The sequence below is a fragment of the Hyperolius riggenbachi genome, chromosome 2 (genome assembly GCF_040937935.1).
Source record: "Hyperolius riggenbachi isolate aHypRig1 chromosome 2, aHypRig1.pri, whole genome shotgun sequence".
NCBI lineage: Eukaryota > Metazoa > Chordata > Amphibia > Anura > Hyperoliidae > Hyperolius > Hyperolius riggenbachi.
Genome location: NC_090647.1, coordinates 91,733,414 through 91,749,617, shown reverse-complemented (window position 1 = coordinate 91,749,617; position 16,204 = coordinate 91,733,414). Strand labels below are relative to the sequence as shown.

At 44.6% G+C, this 16,204-nt stretch overlaps 1 protein-coding gene across 3 annotated transcripts in view; it reads right to left on the bottom strand.

Moving 5' to 3' along the window:
- The window catches only part of BRCA2 (BRCA2 DNA repair associated), a 90,859-nt gene that overhangs the window by 62,819 nt on the left and 11,836 nt on the right, over window positions 1-16,204 (bottom strand). For 2 of the 3 annotated variants that reach the window (XM_068267050.1, XM_068267048.1), the window contains one exon: window positions 13,429-13,528. In XM_068267050.1, the coding sequence (XP_068123151.1) occupies window positions 13,429-13,528 (100 nt within the window). The remainder of the gene's footprint in view (window positions 1-13,428; window positions 13,529-16,204) is intronic. The other variant, XM_068267049.1, reaches the window with a different exon arrangement.

The following is a 16,204-nucleotide window of genomic DNA, read 5'->3' as shown; positions in this document are numbered from 1 at the left end:
CCAGCCCAACCCAAACCCTCAACAACAAAGGGGTAGGCCCAACAACAAGGGACATTTTAAGGGTAGAGGCCGTGGGGGTTTCAGGGGAAGAGGGGGAAACAGAAACAGAACAAATGGTTGCTTCAATTGTGGTAAGACCGACCATTGGGTCAGCCACTGCCCTTACCCACCTAGACAAGATAGGCAACAGGAACAGACACCCCCAGAGGCCAATACACAACACCGTTCCCAGCCTACAGATAATGCCCCACGCTTCCCAGTACAATGGGGACAACACCAGACACAATGAAGCTGCCCAGGGGACAGTATCCCAGCATTTACTTTGATCTCTAGCCATTATAAAGATTCACCCTTGATTGTTCTAACTGTTGAAGGAAAGCCCATTCCTTTCCTTGTAGATTCTGGTGCTACTTGTAGTACCTTATGTGAGGACTATTATAATGGCCCGAGAGAAAATGCTGAGCCCTCCATGGGAATCAATGGGATACTAACCAAGTCCTATAAAACTCCTCCTCTTACTGTAGAGCATTCACTCCATCGCCAACCATTGTTGCAGCACAATTTTAGGATCATTCCTAATTGCCCTGTTAACCTGTTAGGACGAGATCTTTTTGCACCACTCAGACTCCAAATGGGTGTGGATAAATCAGGAGCCCTGCATGTCACCTCTTCTGTCATGCCTATTCATGTGCCACCCTCGAGGTGTTTTTTGTACCTGCAGTGTGAACCTCCTGATCCGAGCATGGATGCAATACCTCCTGAGGTGTGGGCAACCACTGATCAGGACGTGGGCTTCATTCCTTGTACTCCGTACAAGGCCATGCTCAAACCTGGTTCATCTCCAGTATACATCAAACAATACCCTCTGTCCCCAGAAAAGGAGAAGGGTATTGAACCCCTCCTGGAGTCCTTCTTGACAGCAGGTGTTATTGAAGAGACCATATCACCTTACAACACGCCAGTGAACCCTGTGAGGAAGGTAGATACCTCGTACAGATTTGTGCAGGATCTGCGTGCAGTAAATACTCAGATCATTCCCATTGCCCCGGTAATGCCGGATGTGCCATCTCTGTTGTCATCCATACCTGCGCACGCGGAGTTCTTCTCCGTGGTGGATTTAAAAAATGCATTTTTCAGCGTCCCAGTGGACAAGGAGACACGACCTCTCTTCGCTTTCACTTTTAAACATCGCCAGTACACCTGGTGTAGAATGCCCCAGGGTTTTGTAGACTCTCCTGCAGTTTACTCGATTGTGCTTCAAGCCACCCTGCGCCCCTGGACTCCTGCTCTTGGATCAGTCCTACTACAATATTGTGATGATCTGTTGATTTGTAGTGATACTCAGCAGGCCTGCCAGGCAGATACTGTGAGTCTCTTGCAATGGTTACATAACTGTGGTCACAAAGTGTCAAAGAAAAAATTACAATGGTGTACAAAAAGTGTTGAGTACTTGGGTTTTGTTCTCAGTAAGGGAGAGAGAAAGATCAGTCATGCTCGCATCACTGCCCTAGTGGGTCTGCCCCGCCCATAAACCAAGAAGGACATGCTAACCTTCCTTGGTATGATTGGTTACTGCCGCCAATGGATAGCAGACTGCTCTTTTTATGACAATATACTGAGACAAGCCACTTTGACAGATATGCCAGACTTTGTTAAATGGACAGATGAGATGTTGCAAGCATTTAATCACTTAAAATGTGCAATGGTAACAAGCCCTGGCCTAGGCCTTCCTGACTATGGCGTGATGTTTCACTTATTTGCCAGGGACAATTGTAAAACCTTGGCAGGAGTCCTAGCACAGGAGCACGGAGGCAAATTTCGCCCTGTAGCTTTTTTTTCGAAAGTGGTTCCAGTACAGGTGCAAGGCATGCCTGCGTGTCTCAGGAGTTTAGCAGCGTGTGCTATGGTTGTAGAGATGGCCACCCCAATTACCTTGGGACATCCCACTACCCTTCATACATCACATAATGTTCAAGCACTTCTCAGGAACATTCACACTCAACATATGTCAGCCCAAAGACTGAGTGGTTATGAGGTACTCCTCCTATCCAATCCTCAGCTTAAGATCAAATACTCAGCTCTAACTTTTGGCCCAGCCAGCATCCTGAATGCTCTGCTTGGCCTGAAGGGTGAACAGGATGATTTGGCTCCTCCCCATGAGTGTACTGAGCTCATTCATGAGCACACTTCTCCTAGGCCCGACATGCAGACCACGCCCATTGAAGGAGCCCCAGATGTTTTTGTCGATGGCTCATGCTCCCGTCCCAATGACAACACGTACCATGCGGGCTATGCAGTTGTACAGTTGCCTGATACTGTTCTAGAGGCCAATCCTATCCCCTTTCAATCAGCCCAGGCTGCTGAACTGATTGCTCTAACCAGAGCCTGCCGACTCTTCGCGGGAAAGCAGGTAAATATTTACACGGATTCTAAATATGCCTTTGGGATTGTCCATGATCACGGGGTCATATGGCAGAGGCGGGGTTTCATTGCTGCAGACGGAAAACAGATCTCACATTCTACCCTTGTCCAGGATCTGTTAGCTGCCATCCAGGTCCCTAGTAAAGTTGCTATCTTACATTGTAGAGCTCACACGGGTGCTCAGACAGACATAGCTAGGGGGAATGCTCTAGCAGACAGAGTAGCAAAAGAGGCTGCCCTCAGAAGAGAAGCACTTTACCAAATGCCTGTCCTAGCCCCTGAAATTACCCTTACTGAAAATCTTTTGTTAAGTCTTCAGCAGACTGCCACTGATGACGATCGTCAGTGTTGGATAGATGCAGGTGCACAACAAGACCCTATCACGGGTCTGGTGTGCAAAGAGGGGAAACCATGTGTACCTGCAGCAAGCGCCCCAATCCTCATTGCCCAATACCATGGTCTCAGTCATAGGGGTACATCAGCCACACATGAATTGATTAGGAAAGATTTCTTCATTCCTGGACTGAGGTCCAGTGTCCAAAGGTATGTCTCAAGGTGTATTATATGCCTTAGGAGCAATCCTAATAACCCAAAGAAAGCCCAACATGAACACCTGGACTACCCAACATCTCCTTTCACTCATTTGAAAGTTGATTTCACACACATACCAAAGACAGGAATTAAACAGGAATATGCCCTTGTCATTGTTGATATGTTTTCAAGGTGGCCAGAAGTGTTTCCCACAACCAATGAGACCACGCAGGTAGTGGTAAAAATACTGCTACAAGAGATCATCCCTAGGTGGGGATGTCCTGTCCAGATCAATTCAGATAATGGACTGGCTTTTGCATCCAAAGTTTGTAAGGAACTAGCACATGCTCTTAAGATCCAGTGGAGATTCCATCTCCCATATCACCCCCAAAGTTCAGGAGTGGTGGAAAGGATGAACAGGACCATAAAGGAAAAGATGAAAAAGATCACGGGTGGCTCGTTCACCAATTGGAGAAAGTTCCTGCCCATAGTGCTAGCTGAGATTAGGATGCAGCCAAATAAGAGTACTGGTTACTCACCGTTTGAGATCTTAATGGGAAGACCCTTTCCAACCCCTTGGGGTCCTAGAACCCCATGTTTAGAACAAGGAGACTTGGAGGTTATACAGGCAGAATATGTAAAGAAACTGATTGAGACTCTTGATAAGATTGAAAGAAACGTTGCTCGTGCCTCTCCTTCTTCTTCACAGGATCCTACGCACCTGTTCCAGCCAGGAGATGTGGTGGTTGTCCAGCGACTGACCAAGGGAAAGAAGCAACCTGACTTCCCTTTTGGACCTCCAACCAAGGTCGTGGCGGTAACCAGGACGGCTGTCCTTACCGAGGAGACCCCAACTTGGATCCATGCCAGCAGAGTGAAAAAGGTCCACCAGGATAACCTACTTCCTGTTGACTGTCTCAAGAAAGAGGGTAGCCAGGCCCTGAACAGAGGTGAAGCAGGTGGTAAGTCCTCGAAGAGTGGCATGCCAAGGCCTGAAGAAAAGAAGACTGAAAATGCAGCTGTTTTCTTTTCTGCATTCTGGAAAAATGTTTTGCCTACTTGCAATGATTAATGCAGTAATCTTTTCTCCGATATGGATAGTGGTGAACTGTGTGTATTCCCCTGCTGATTTAGGTTTCCTCCAAGGTATCTGCGGTACAAATGAAAGTAATGACAAAGTAAAAGGTTCCCCTCTGCCCGTGAGGGCCCGGAGCTCCATTCCTGTCACGGGCATGACAAATCCTCATGAGGTAAAGATTAGGTCGCGAAGAGATCTGACAATAGGTACGGGGGAAAAAGGGGACAGGTAGACATCACAGAAGCCAATGATTACAAAGGCATTACTTTCTGGTTTAACTCTTCCAGCACTCAGGTGGCTACCTACTCTTTTCAAATATGTCAAATCATAAAGTGTCCCACCAGACACAATAGATGGCAATGGTTTCAGAGTTGTTATGGGACTGGATATATATGTGTTGTTGACAGCTATTGGGGAAATGAATGTAGCTATTGGGGTGCTGTGGGATGGAACACTGGAGATGATTGGGGTTACAAACCACAGAGTGCCTTAGCTAGGAAAGATACAAATGGGAAATCTTTAATTACTAGGATGACATTAACATGCAAGGGACAAGCCAATTATGTTCTGAATATTGAAAACCCAAGCCCTGGTGATAGTGGACATTATATATTTGGATTGTACTGGGGAAAGGGCTACTCTTCCTGGCTTAGAACCTTTACTATTAAAGATATGTTCAATAATCCAGAATACCAACAGAACATAGACTCACCCCCTTCCAATAACCCTCTGATTCCACATTCTAGTACCTTGAAGGACATGTTAGCAGTATCCAACCCATCCTTTGAAGACACCATGGCCATAGAGACTGGGTACTCTGACACTAACCTATGGTTAGAATGGATGAAGTATAGTGCCAATAAACACAATATGTCAAATTGCTATGTGTGTGGTGGAGCAAGACCCCATTTGGGTACTGTTCCCCTAAATCTTCCCCAAAATGTGGAACAGTGTTTATTAAGTCTTTTTGTTAACTCCTCCACTAATCATAGTCTGTGTGAAGATTGGAAAAGGGAATACCCAATATTGAATAAAGGGATCAAACCTACTGAATTGATCACTATATATCCAGGAAATTATACTTGTTACACTAATTATAATGGTCCTGGAAAACCAATGGGAAATTTTACTGAAGGCTATTGTTCATCATATCACAAAGTTCCTCTCAATCTTTTACAAAACCACACACGTGCACTGGGAGACATTTTTTGGATTTGTGCGGATTTAAAGATACGTACAAGACTCTCAGGTGTATGGACTGGGGAGTGTGCCCTAGCAAAGGTCATAATGCCATTACATATTATCCCAGAGGATACTGGTAAAAGTACCTCAATGTATAAGAGGACAAAAAGGTCAACAGTACCTGGAAGTTTTGACCCACATGTATATTTAGATGCCATAGGGGTCCCAAGAGGGGTCCCAGATGAGTTTAAAGCCAGGGACCAGGTAAAAGCAGGTTTTGAATCACTCATTCCCATCATTACGATCAATAAAAATGTGGATTGGATAAATTACATATTTTACAATCAGCAACGTTTTGTAAATTACACAAGAGATGCCTTGCAGGGACTTGCTGAACAACTAGCCCCTACTGCATCCATGTCCTTCCAAAACCGTATGTCCTTAGACATGATGCTTGCAGAAAAAGGCGGAGTCTGTAAATTCTTAGGGAATACTGGTAGTTGTTGTACTTACATCCCTGATAATACGGGCCCTACTGGGAAAGTCACTGTTGCCATTCAGAAACTTGAAGATTTATCCATAGAGTTAAAGAGGAATTCAGGTGTGGAACATCCATGGGACCAATACTTTACCTGGATGTTTAGTTGGTTAAAAGATGCAGTATTGACTATTGTCATGCTATTACTTCTAGGCTTGGTTATATACATAGTGGTAAAACTCATCCTATGTTGTGTGTCCCGAGTATCAACTTCTGTAAGAATTCAGGATTACACTAAATACTTGACTTTGCACTCTGAAGCAAGATTAAAGGGAACACCTGAAATGATTGGAATGAGGGAGTTGAGTGACAAAATGGACAAAGCAGATCAGTTATATGAAGTCATGAATGTTCCATGACTTAAGAGGGGATTGAAGGGTATGTGAGATCCATTTTGTCTGCCCATCTAGTTACACGGCATCCATTTTGTCTCTTCATTCATTTGTGTTAGTTAAATGGTCTATATTCAATGTCTAATATACATGGTTTAATACTAGTTTTATTCTCAGACTCTGTGGAAATTCCCCTCTTGATGTTTTGACTTTCAGTGGCCTATGTTTTGATATCTAGCAGCATAAAATGTCATGACGCCCTAAACGTCCCAAACCGCAGAATGTATTTTAGTTTTGTTTATTATAAACATGCTCATTTATCATGAATACTCTCTGCTAATGAGCAATTAGTAGAAAGTTGTCTTTTCCTTAAATATAGCACCTGGTCTACAGGAAATATACTACCATATATGTATGCTTATACTTGTATAACCATTTTGCACTTGCGCAGTAGAATCATGGTTACCTCACCTAATTTTGGCTATATAAACCCTGTGTCCATTAAAGCTTTCAGACAATTCTTTGATACTCCTTGTGTGTGCGTGTCATTTCTACAAAGAGTTGTCTCCAGATGCATCTGCCACTCTTGGGTGAACCACGGTGACTATGTCTGGGTGACTGGTAGAGGTCCAATTCCTTTCAGTCGTGTCCCTCAGTACTAAACTTTCACTACACAACCACACGTATATGTTACAATAATGCCACACACAGCGATCTGATTTTGCTTCTTATCTTTGTCAATTTCAGTGCGATACTCCTGTTTATTGCCTGAAGAAGCGGGACTATGCCTGCGAAACGCGTTGCCAGTTGTTTCTAGGAGTATGTAAATAAATTGTTACTACCTCAATTGACAGCATCGATCGAGTCTGTTTTGGAGTGGCTGGTCCACCACCGCCCCCTGAACGTTAAGCGTTTTTAGCGCATTTTATACTTTTGGAGCCTCTGTACATCTTTACAAATTAAGGTAGATATATATACGGATTGTATCATTCACTGTACCACAATTGTTGATATTCACTTGCAATAAACCGAATGGCTGGATGGAAGATGCACGCTTTCTGTTCTCTATGACAAACATTTTAGATCAATCCGCATACAAACAACCAGACTCCCTTCTGCCATAAAAATGATAAACTCTGAATCCTACCTGAAATAATTAAAGTGGATCAGAGATGAACTTTTATTCATTGCATAATTTTGTTCCTTACATATAGTTTATAGGGCATTCCTCAAGCCAAATACTTTTTTTGTTTTGTTTTAATACTCTAAATTCCCTATAAACTAAACAAGCCTCGCCCACTGCTTCTTCAAAATGCCAAGGCACTCAGACACATGCAGCAAGGGCTTATGGGAGCTCAGTCTGGGCAGGAGGAGGTTACTAGCCAGAGATTTCAGAGGCAAAGGGGCGGGGGGAGTGAATCTTTCCCAGGCTGAGGGGTGGAGATGCAGTTGCAGATTACCTGTGTAATGATGACAAACAGCACATGGCCGTTCTCATTGTATCACAGGAAGAAATCATCATTAAGGGCTGGTGCACTCCGAGCGGCTTTTTCAGCGTTTCTGCAGCCGCTTGCGGCTGCGGATATGCTTGGTCAATGTATCTCAATGGGGTGGTTCACACCAGAGCGGGAGGCGTTTTGCAGAAACGAATCCTCCCGGGGTGAGGCATTTTTTTGGATTGCGGATGCGTTTCTGCCTCAATGTTAAGTATAGGAAAAAAGCAAACCGCTCTGAAAAACGCCTGTTCAGAGCGGTTTTGCCGGCGTTTTTTGTTACAGAAGCTGTTCAGTAACAGCTTTACTGTAACAATATATGAAATCTACTACACCAAAACCGCTACACAAAACCGCAAAACGCTAGCTGAAACGCTACAGAAAAATAAGAAAAAGCGTTTCAAAATCTGCTAGCATTTTGCGGATCTGCTAGCGTGTTTTGGTGTGCACCAGGCCATAATGTTGAAGCCGTTTGCAGTTAGATTTGCTGTGTAAACTATCCTAACTTTAGATGAGATAGAGATATACATACACACACACACACGTTATTGTTATACTTAGTTTTTCATCTCGGATCCGCTTTAACACTGTGTACACATAGTTTAAATATTTGAAATACCTGGCATACTTGTATAATTCTTCTATTTCTACCTTTGTTACTATCACTATGTTCCTTTTATGCACTGTGGGACTGTCATGAAAAGTAATTTCGTGGCGTCACACAATGACAATACAGTGCTTGAACTTGAATGTCATCTGCTCCAATTAACCATCTAGAAATATATGGAGAAAAAAGTAGAAGTTGTAAAAGATTTAATCTTCCTGGGATCGAAGATCTCTGCAGATAGTAGCTGCAGCCATATTGGCATAGGGCTGTCTTTACTGGTTGTGGTAGGGTGTTCCAAAGGGTATCATGACAGCACGACAGAAAGCTCTGCCTCCAAAAGTTTTTAAAGTGCACTCTGGAATTGACTGAGTTTATGGAACCTTCTCATCTGAGGTTGTGAGAGGTGTGGAGTCGTTTCAGCGAGTCCTTCGTGTATCCAGGGCCCAAATTGTGTAGAGAGGAAACTATTGCAAATTTGGACACAATACTACAAGATAGAGATGTCACTTTACCAACAAAGATCAGGATAGTTGAAGCTATTGGCTTCCCAGTAACATATGGCTGTCAAAGTTGGACTATAAATAAGGTAATGCGCAGAAAAACTGATGCTTTTAAGGTGTAGGTATGGAGAAAGCTACTGAGAGTTCCCTGGACCGCTAGATCTAACCAGTTAATACTTAAAATGATTAGTGCTTCAATGTCCAGCATAGTGCACTTAAAGGATACCCGAAGTGACATGTGACATGATGAGATAGACGTGTATGTGCAGTGCCTAGCACACAAATAACTATGCTGTGTTCCTTTTTTACTTTCTCTGCCTGAAAGCGTGAAATATCAGGTATGCAAGTGGCTGACTCAGTCCTGACTCAGACAGGAAGTGACTACAGTGTGACCCCCGCTGATGAGAAATTCCAACTATAAACCACTTTCCTAGCAGAAAATGGCTTCTGAGAGCAAGAAAGAGGTAAAAGGGGAATTTCTTATCAGTGAGGGTCACACTGTAGTCACTTCCTGTCAGGACTGAGTCAGCCACTTACATACCTGATATTTAACATTTTCAGGCATAGAAAGAAAAAAAGGAACACAGCATAGTTATTTGTGTGCTAGGCACTGTACATACACATGTCTATCTCATCATGTCACATGTCACCTCGGGTATCCTTTAACAGCTACACACAAAGATTTAGGATCGGCCGATCCAGCTGAGTGTGGATGTAGTATAAGTATGTGCATGACTTCTTGGAGTACTCCATAGAATATACTTGCCCAGCGGATTGTTTTTGGTTATTGAACAGTATGTATATTTTATATGCAACTTATTCTTTATTGAATAAAAATTTAAATACAAAACAAAAAACAGCACTAGGGGGCATGCAATGCCAACTTCATTAGTAAAAGAGAACCATAAAAATAAAACAAGACAAAAAACACAACAGCCAGCAATGTTTCTATTGAACTATGTCACCCTTTTGAGTTTGAAAAAGGGGAAAGTTTACTTGTTATTGCCTTTTCCTTTTTTAAAGTGTAACTGTCGGGCATAAAATAAATTCTTTACTTTTATCTGGTAAACAAGTAATAAGGATGCTAAGCAGGCATTCCAAAAGTTAACCACCCTGGCGTTCAATTTCCCCAGGATTCCGTGCAAAAATTGTTTCAATTAATTTCCAATAATTTTCAACCATTTTTTTTTAAATCAAAATTATTATTTTTTTAATATTGAATGCAATACAGGTTATTGTATTGAATTCAATAAAAAAAAAAAAAAAAAAAAAAAAAAGGAGTTTGATGCAAGAAGTTGATGACACTGTGTGACCCTGGTGTCATCAACGCCGATCGGTGGGGGACATGTCATCGCCGAGGGAGAAGCAAAATCCGCCAAGGGACATGGAAGAAGGCACTGGGTAAGCAATCAGAGGTACGCGACGAGGGATCAGCACGCCAATGGTGAGTATAAGACCCAGATGTGTAGCCAGGTATATAGGTAGCCAGATGTATAGGGAGTCAGATGTAAGGGTAGTCAGGTGTATAGCCAGATGTATAGGGAGCCAGATGTAAGGGTAGTCAGGTGTATAGCCAGATGTATAGGGAGCCAGATGTAAGGGTAGTCAGATGTAAGGGTAGTCAGATGTATAGCCAGATGTATAGGGAGCCAGATGTAAGGGTAGTCAGGTGTATAGCCAGATGTATAGGGAGTCAGATGTAAGGGTAGTCAGGTGTATAGCCAGATGTATAGGGAGCCAGATGTAAGGGTAGTCAGGTGTATAGCCAGATGTATAGGGAGCCAGATGTAAGGGTAGTCAGATGTATAGCCAGATGTATAGGGAGCCAGATGTAAGGGTAGTCAGATGTATAGCCAGATGTATAGGGAGCCAGATGTCAGGGTAGTCAGATGTATAGCCAGATGTATAGGGAGCCAGATGTAAGGGTAGTCAGATGTATAGCCAGATGTATAGGGAGCCAGATGTAAGGGTAGTCAGGTGTGTAGCCAGTTATTGGTAGCCAGATGTGTCGTCGTCGCTTCCCCCCCCCCCCCCCCCCCCCCGATTCCCTGCTCCCCCGTCTGAAGCCCCTCTATGGGGGGCTCTCCCTCTATGCGGTGGGCGGAGGGGTCCCTTCTGTATGGACTGGTGGCCGGGCGGGGACTCCCCCCTCTATGGGGTGGCCTCTCTCCTTCCCTCGTACCATCTCTTCTTCAAACCACCCCGATCTGAAGCCCTTTGAGGTCTACTCACCCGAGGGCTCCCTCCAACGGCGGCAGCAGCACATCCTCATCCATCGCCAAAGTCTCGTTCTCTGTGTAATTACAGTACGAGGCTTGGTGACGTCACCAAGCCTCGTACTGTAACTACACAGACCGGGACTTCGGCGATGGAGGAGGAAGTGCTGCTGCCGCCGCTGGAGGGAGCCCTCGGGTGAGTAGACCTCAAAAGGCTTCAGATCAGGGGGGGGGGGGGGGGGGGGGGGGGGGTTTGAAGAAGAGGGGATCGGGAGGGAGAGGGGATGGTACGAGGGAGGGAGAGAGGCCACCCACAGCCCGCACGCATAGAAGGGGAGTCCCCGCCCGGCCACCAGCCCGTACAGAAGGGACCCCCCGCCCACCACATAGAGGGGGAGCCCCCGCCCGGCCATCAGCCCGCACAGAAGGGTGACAACTCCCATACAGAAAGGGACCCCCCCGCCCACCGCATAGAAGGGGGAGCCCCCGCCAGCCCTGCAGAACTCTGCCCCGCTGCCCAGGGATTCAGCAAGGTGGCTGGATGCTAGTTCTGAACACTGGGGGTAGCACAGATCGCTACCCACAGCGTGCAGTCAGGCATCCAGTCTCTGATGAGGGAAAAGTGAAGCCGGCGGGGCAGACAAACAGGAAATCTCCCTTGCAGTATTGACGAGCTCAGCTCATCAATACCACTTTCACCATACCGCCAGGAAGGCTACAATCACTATTACTTTTCTTGTTGATAAATGATCATTCCTCAGTTTACCTGACTCTTATTTGGTACATTGCCACACAAAGGAAGTTGCAGGGCATGCTGGGTTGTCTTTTTTTTTTTTTGCTTCTTTACTTTGCTCTCAAGACTGAACTAATGCAGACTGATTGGCTGAAGCCTCTTCCACCCGTATTCCCCTGCCACACCTCTGTTCCTCTTTGACTGGCAAATATTTCTCACGCTGAGACAATGTACTTTCTACTGCAGAACTGTGTGGGAGTGCCTGAAGACTGGTAGGAGGGCAGGTAATAAATACACAATCAGGCAGGAAAGAAAGGCCCCATTTGCGCTCAATCAGTTGCTCTCAGTTATAACTGAAAGGCCAACTGATTTACAAAGTAATGCCCATGTTTTTCGATGGCTCAATTCCCACTATACACATTTTAACTGAAAAACTTTTCATGATGCACTGCTATGGAGAAGAAAAAAAAAACTCGTACCAACTGTAAATGAAACCTAAGGGAGGAAATTACATCAGGATTTGCTTCAAGATAGACACAGTTAAAATGGAGAATCCTACGAAGGATTTTCACTGTTTTTTACTATAGAAAAATCACTAGAATCATTTTTTTTTTAAAAGGGAACCTAAACTGAGAAGGATAGGGATTTTCCTTTTAAAATAATACCAGTTGTCTGACTCTCCTGTTGATCCTGTGTTTCTAATACTTTCAGCCACACACCCTCAACAAGCATATGGATCAGGTGCTCTGACTGAAGTCAGACTGGATTAGCTGCATGCGTTTCAGGTGTGTGAGTCAGCCACTACTGCAGCCAAAGAGATCAGCAGGACTGCCAGACAACTGGTACTGTTTAAAAGGAAACATCCATAGCCCTGTCATTTTAGGTTCCCTTTAAGGTGTAACTGAGATAATACAAGCAAAAGGATTTATACTTACCTGGTGCTTCCTACAGCCCCAGGTGGTTTGTTAGCTCCCTCGGCATCCTGCCGGTCAGGGCCGGTTCTCTCATGAAGCAAGGTGAAACATTTGCATTAGGCACAGAGGTTACAGGGGCAGCATGTTTGTACTGTGTTTACACTAATAGCATGCAGTCAGAGTAGGAGGAAAAGTGAGAGGAGAGCGAGGTGAAGATGTCATCATTGGTGAAAAGCAGCTTGTGCTGTGTGAGGAGTCTGATAGTGCGTGATGAGGAGGCAAACAGGAGAGCAGTGTTTGATCTGACTTGCACAGCAGAAGGGAGGAAGTGGCACTGCTGTCCTGAATTAGGAGGAATGGAGGATGGCCGACTGGCTGAGGAAGGGCAGTTTGTCTCAGACCCACAGCCAGCCAGTGTTCTATTGTATTGAGCTGCAGCATGTCATGTGAGAACATTAAATGAAGCAGAGTTAATGGTCAGGTGCTGTGTGATAACTCCAAATGGGGAGGGGGGGGGGGGGGGGAGAAGCACATTCTCACAAGTTTGCCTCAGGCAAACTGCCCATTGCACGGGGCAATACTGACCTCTGAACCAAAACTAGATCAAAGGATACAGACAAGGAAATGCATTACTCTGTTTTGCTTTGGCAACGCTAAACGTACTTTGTCCAGCCAATAAAGATTTTTTTTTAACTTGAATTTTTTTGTAGCAGTATTCATGTCAAAACATCCAACTGTGAAGATTGAAACTGAAAAAAATAGCAATTGCTTTGCACATGATTGGATGTTGGGAGTGAGGCCAGGGTCACTTTACTGATCCTTTCCTATAGCAATTCATACCCACAGAGAGCAGTGACTCAATTCACGTAAACAGTAAGTGTACCTGTCATGGAGGTACAAAGAGCCAAAAACTTCATTTCGGGGAGTCGGTGTTGTGTCTCCAGGGCTTCTTTCTGGCTTATTAATGCTTCTGTAGTGCTCTGCTATACAAAGACAAATACTTATAAAACAGGTTTACAATAGAGAGGGATGGAGGGAGTGAATCATGTGAGGTATGAGTAAAAGCATTATTAATGATCATGGACTAATAATATACTGTGCTGTACTGGAAAGTACAGATCTGCTTTAAAATTACAGAAAAAGATTAGGACGGCCCTGGCAAATATTACACAGCAATTTTTAACAAAAATGGAATTTCACTTGGATTAAACACTTGACCACTGAGGGGTTTTTACCCCATTAGGACCAGAGAAATTTTCACCTGTCAGTGCTCCTCCCATTCTTTCGCCAATAACTAGGCTTTCTTTGGTTATGCTAACAATTATTTGATTCTAAATGCATTTTAATTGGAATAATAAGAAAAAAAAATTTCTGAGTTTTTGGCCATTATAGTGTTAAAATAAAAAGTTCTACTGTGGATAAAAGCCACACATTTTATTTGCCCATTTGTCCCGGTTATTGCAACGTTTAAAACATTTTCCTAGTACACAGTATGGCACCAATATTTTATTTCGAAATAAAGGTGCATTTTTTTCAGTTTTGCATCCATCACTAATTACAAGCCAGTAAATTAAAAATTAACAGTAATATACCTTCTTGACATAAATTTTAAAAAAGTTGAGTCCCTAAGGAAATTACTTAAGTATATTTTTTTAATGTAAATTTTATTTTCTATACACACACACAAAAAAAAAGCCACCCGCGCCCTCCGTGTAGTTACGCCGGGTGCCCGCTGTTTAATCTCCCTCTGGGTTGGCTTCCGACCTCACAGCCCGGATCGGGCTCTTATGCCTCCAGTAAAATGGCCGCCGGACCTTGCCGCGGCTGCACAGTCCGCATAGACGCAAGTGCGGCTGCGCAGCACTAGGGCCTCCCCCCTGATCCACGCACAGAACACAGCCTGTAGCAAGGATGCGGCGGGAGGAGCCCTAGAGCTGCGCAGCCACACTCATGTCTATGCGGACTGCGCAGCCGCGGCAACCCTTTTACTGGCGGCATGAGAGCCCGACCCGGGCTGTGGGGTCGGGAGCCAGCCCGGGGGGAAATTAAACAGCACGGACCCGGCGGAACTACAAGGAGGGCGCGGGTGGCGTCCTCCGTGGATTCTAAATTGATGCAGGTACTGAACTTTTTTTTTTTTCACCTCGTAAGTCCTTTAAATAAAAGTGGATTTTGCGGTAATTTACCATCAGTCATTATTTCCGATTCACCTACGCAAGTACGTGAATCGGAAGTAATGCGTAGCAGTGTAACAACAGTAAGATACAATGAATGCAGGCATCTCAGACGCCGGCGTTCATTACACCAGGAACTTAGATTAATGAATGGGAGCTGCGTTCCCATTCATTCATCTCTCCGCTAATGGGCGACGACAGGAACGCACGACGGCCGCCCGCCGCTGAAGACTTTTTCGCGGCCCTGGTACTTCAATTGAAGTTTTGTTGGGCCATGAATATACTGCACACGATTCAGTAAGTAGTTAAATCATGCCTGAAGTGTGCTAGAACTTAGAACCATGGTGGGCTAGAGTATGCACTACTGACCGTCCTCCTTCTGCGTGTCATCTTTAGGGGCCCCTCCCGTTCTAGGAACCCCCACGGGCTCCTGTATGTTCACCATGCGGTGAACAAGCGATTCAATACTGGGCATGCATGAGTTCAAAGGAGTTTGTGTGCAGAACTGGGGGGGGGGGGGGGGGGGGGAGTGGGTAGTCGAACAGTTTGAGAATGGGGAACAGAAGAGACCCCAAAGTCAAGTGCTGTAGGATGGTTAATCGCAGGTAATTCAGTTCACCATGGGCTTTAGTAACAATACAGTTTTTGGCTTTAGAGGTATTTGAATTGTTTAATGACCATGGCCCTGATTCACCATATTGCGGTAAGAGTGCCGTAAGCAGGGAGCACATGGCAATTTTACCCGTATTATCCCCGTGGCAGCACAGCCCTGTTAACGCATTAGCACATTATCCCGGGAACGTCGAAGAGTAATAAGGTAGCACACTGTGTTTCCCCAGAGCTAGTACGGGTAACATTGCGTGTGCTGTCTGTGCATGGCAATCTTACTGCACTTTGGTGAATCCGGGCCCATGGTGCACTTCTGGCCTTGACCTTTATCATAATCAAAGAGGAGATACAGTGTAGGAAACTGAAATAAAAATTTGTGGCGACTTCTAAACAAACAATTATATCTTAGGCAATGACAATACAGTTACAGTATTACAGTCCCGGTTATCTGGAGCTCAAGTACTTAGCAGTCTCAACCATCCAGCATAAATCGTCGGCAGTACTCATAGCGGTGAAGGCCAACTTCTTAGGCTTATTGTCGGAACCTAAACTGAGAAGGATATGGAGTTTTCCTTTTAAAATAATACCAGTTGCCTGACTCTCAACATGCAGATCAGGTGCTCTGACTGAAGTCAGACTGGATTAGCTGCATGCTTGTTTCAGGTGTGAGATCCAGATACTACTGCAGAAAATTGATCAGCAGGTGAGTCAGGCAACTGGTATTGTTTAAAAGAAAACATCCATATCCCTCTCAGTTTAGGTTCCCTATAAAGTGAACCCGAGGTGAGAGTAATATGGAGGCTGCCATATTTATTTCCTTTTAAAAGGGAAGGTCCGAGAAAATACAAAAAAAAAGAAATCCACTTACTTGGGGCT